At 36.1% G+C, this 2,644-nt stretch overlaps 1 protein-coding gene across 6 annotated transcripts in view; it reads right to left on the bottom strand.

The window, feature by feature from the left end:
• Positions 1 to 2,644, bottom strand: part of POLR3B (RNA polymerase III subunit B) — a 115,241-nt gene that overhangs the window by 63,606 nt on the left and 48,991 nt on the right. For all 6 annotated transcript variants that reach the window (XM_023527339.1, XM_023527341.1, XM_011386997.2 and 3 more), the window contains one exon: positions 1,723 to 1,884. In XM_023527339.1, coding sequence (XP_023383107.1) covers positions 1,723 to 1,884 — 162 coding nt within the window. The remainder of the gene's footprint in view (positions 1 to 1,722; positions 1,885 to 2,644) is intronic.

Below are 2,644 nucleotides of genomic sequence, written 5' to 3'. Positions count from 1 at the left end.
ACCTGTTCTCTTGAGAAAAATGCATATAGGATCACGAACACAAATTTTTATATTTAACTTCAGGGAAGAAACTCATGGATCCCAGGTTAAAAATCCTCATAGTAGAGAAATTGCTGGAATTTCAGAATCAGATGAAATGATATGTTTGAATTAAAATATGTGACTTTGGGGGAGCTTCCTCACAAAGTTAAGTTTAATCATTGTTACAGTGAAGGTCTATCACCTCAGAAATTTGAGTTTTTGATAACATGGAAAAGAGCTAAATTCTAGGGAGAAACTATACGTTACAAAGCAAAGAAACAGAGCAAACACATTTCCCCCACAAGTTAACTTTTTATATTGCTTTCTTCTGTTAACTCCTTTTATGCTTTGAATAAGAATGAACCTCATAAACTGACTCATGCCCAGAGATTAAAAGTTAGGTAAATCAATATTCAGCACAGACAAAGCAGCAGCTATTGGCAAATGGGAAGTAGATGTGGAAGTGAAGCCAACATTTTCAGCAAGAGCATTTGTTCTAGTATTCTATGGGAGTATTACGAGGGGAGAGAAGAGGAACAGATAAGGGGTCTAAAACTGCTTCTCTGAGGACATTTATTTGTCGAAAATATTCTACTAATAATGGCTACACTCACAGAATTTTGAAGGTCATCTTTTTCTGGTTGCCTACAGATTGGGGTACATCTGCAACAAGGCGTAGTATGGATTTTTCTAATTAGCAGTCTTCTCCAGAAGGTAAAGCTATCACTTAGGGGAAAAAGAACTACTCAACACAGCCATTCTGATCCGAAAATCATGGGTCAGAAAGCAAGGAAAAGTAATTTTAACAGAAGTGTGTTCAAGTGTTCTCTGGAATCTTCTCTTCAAATATCCAGGGATCTACTTTCAGACAAGTTTGGGCTACAAGAGTTTGATGCCTAAAAAGGCATGGAGGCCTGGTTCCCCTCAAGTCCGGACACAGCTGTCACTGCAAGGGCTGCTCACACAGACTCACTGCAAACTTCTAAAGTCAAGTATTGCAGCAAGTCGGCCACTAACTCCTTCATTGTTATGAGAATCTATGTGTAACACTACACTATTCTTTTGTTGGGGCAAAATCCCAGCCATAAAATTAATTTCATGTCTGGCAAATAAAACGTGAACCAGACTTTATCAGATAGACCTGTAGTTGTTATGCTTTAAGAAAGGAAGCAAAACCCTATCTGATAACCCTTTATGAACAGCCAGGGCCTGAATACACAGCAGCTGCCGAGGCCTGAATTTATCTCTATGTGAGGAACAGCTGATAGCCTTTTGAGGCATATAAACCTATAACGAAATGAAACATTTTATACCATTTTAGACAAAAGTTGTCATTGATAAATCTACTGGTAACATGTCCATTATGTTAATAGAAAAAAAATGGGGGAAGTATCCATGAAAAAAAAATAAAACCTATTACTGGTGAAAAGAAAAGATTTTTCCTTTATGTAAGTATATCTATTTTCTTATTGCTTCGTATAACAGGAACTATAATTTCACAAGTCATATAGTAACAAAATTCCTACTGATAACATTTAAACTGCAGACTATCATTCAAAGTAGAAAATCTGTGAACTGTAAGCATCCTTTAATATATATGTATATATTCTTTACTTAGATTCTCAAAGTACTTTAAATTTCCTTTCCAATGAATAGATTTACGACTAAGTCACAAAACTGAATGAGTGACTGAAGACTCACAGTAGAAATGGCGTTCACCATGCCATTGGTGATCTGGTCTTGACGCATGTGTTTCACAACATCAAACTGGGCTGCTCTTTGCTTAGGAATCACCTGGTCTGCAATCTTCTTCATTTCAGAATTAAATTTTTTGAACAAATCTTCAAAAAGAAGAGATAAAAGCTAAAGGAAAAAAAGTATACGGTGAACTTTCAAAATGCAATTATTAGCTTATTTAATACATTTTAGGTCTTTATTAAAACTTGTAGAAAAAAACAAAGAAACTGCTTAAAACAAAAAAATTAATTCAGTTTGATAAATATGTACTTTTCTATATGCGTACTACTATGCCAGGTATGGAGGGTAAAAGTAATGACATAATCTCTGCATTCAAAGTCACTTAATTTAGACCAGTCACTCTTAGACTTTGAGATTTCACTGACCAGTTACCTAACTTTTAAATTTAGAAATAAAGATTATTAAAAAAAGAGTGGAGTGAGAGAAGCATCATAATTAAAACATTTGACACCACCAAAGATGGGTGGCATTTGGACCTTCCTATATCACTGGTAAAAATGTAAATTGGTACAACCACTAACAAAACAGTTGGCCATTATCTACCCATTCCTATGCCTTAGCGGTTCCTCTCCTAAGTATATCCCCTGCAGCAGTGGGCCTCAAACTTTAGCATACAGGGTAATCACACTGAGGGATTGTTAAGAAACAAATTGCTGCCCTTACCCTTATAGCATTTGCCTCAATAGATTAGGGTATAGGCCAAGAATTTTCATTTCTAACAAGTTCCCAGGAGATGCCTGTGCCGCTGGTGGGGAAAGGGTACCTTGAGAATCACTGCCCTACAGAAACATGCCTTGATGTGCATCAGGACACATATGTAAGATGTTCATAGCAGCATTATTTGCATCAGCTAAAAACTAGAAAC

This window comes from Pteropus vampyrus, unplaced genomic scaffold, assembly GCF_000151845.1.
Source record: "Pteropus vampyrus isolate Shadow unplaced genomic scaffold, Pvam_2.0 Scaffold16, whole genome shotgun sequence".
Lineage (NCBI taxonomy): Eukaryota > Metazoa > Chordata > Mammalia > Chiroptera > Pteropodidae > Pteropus > Pteropus vampyrus.
The sequence above is the reverse complement of the archived record's forward strand: the minus strand, read 5'-3'. Positions and strand labels throughout refer to the sequence as shown.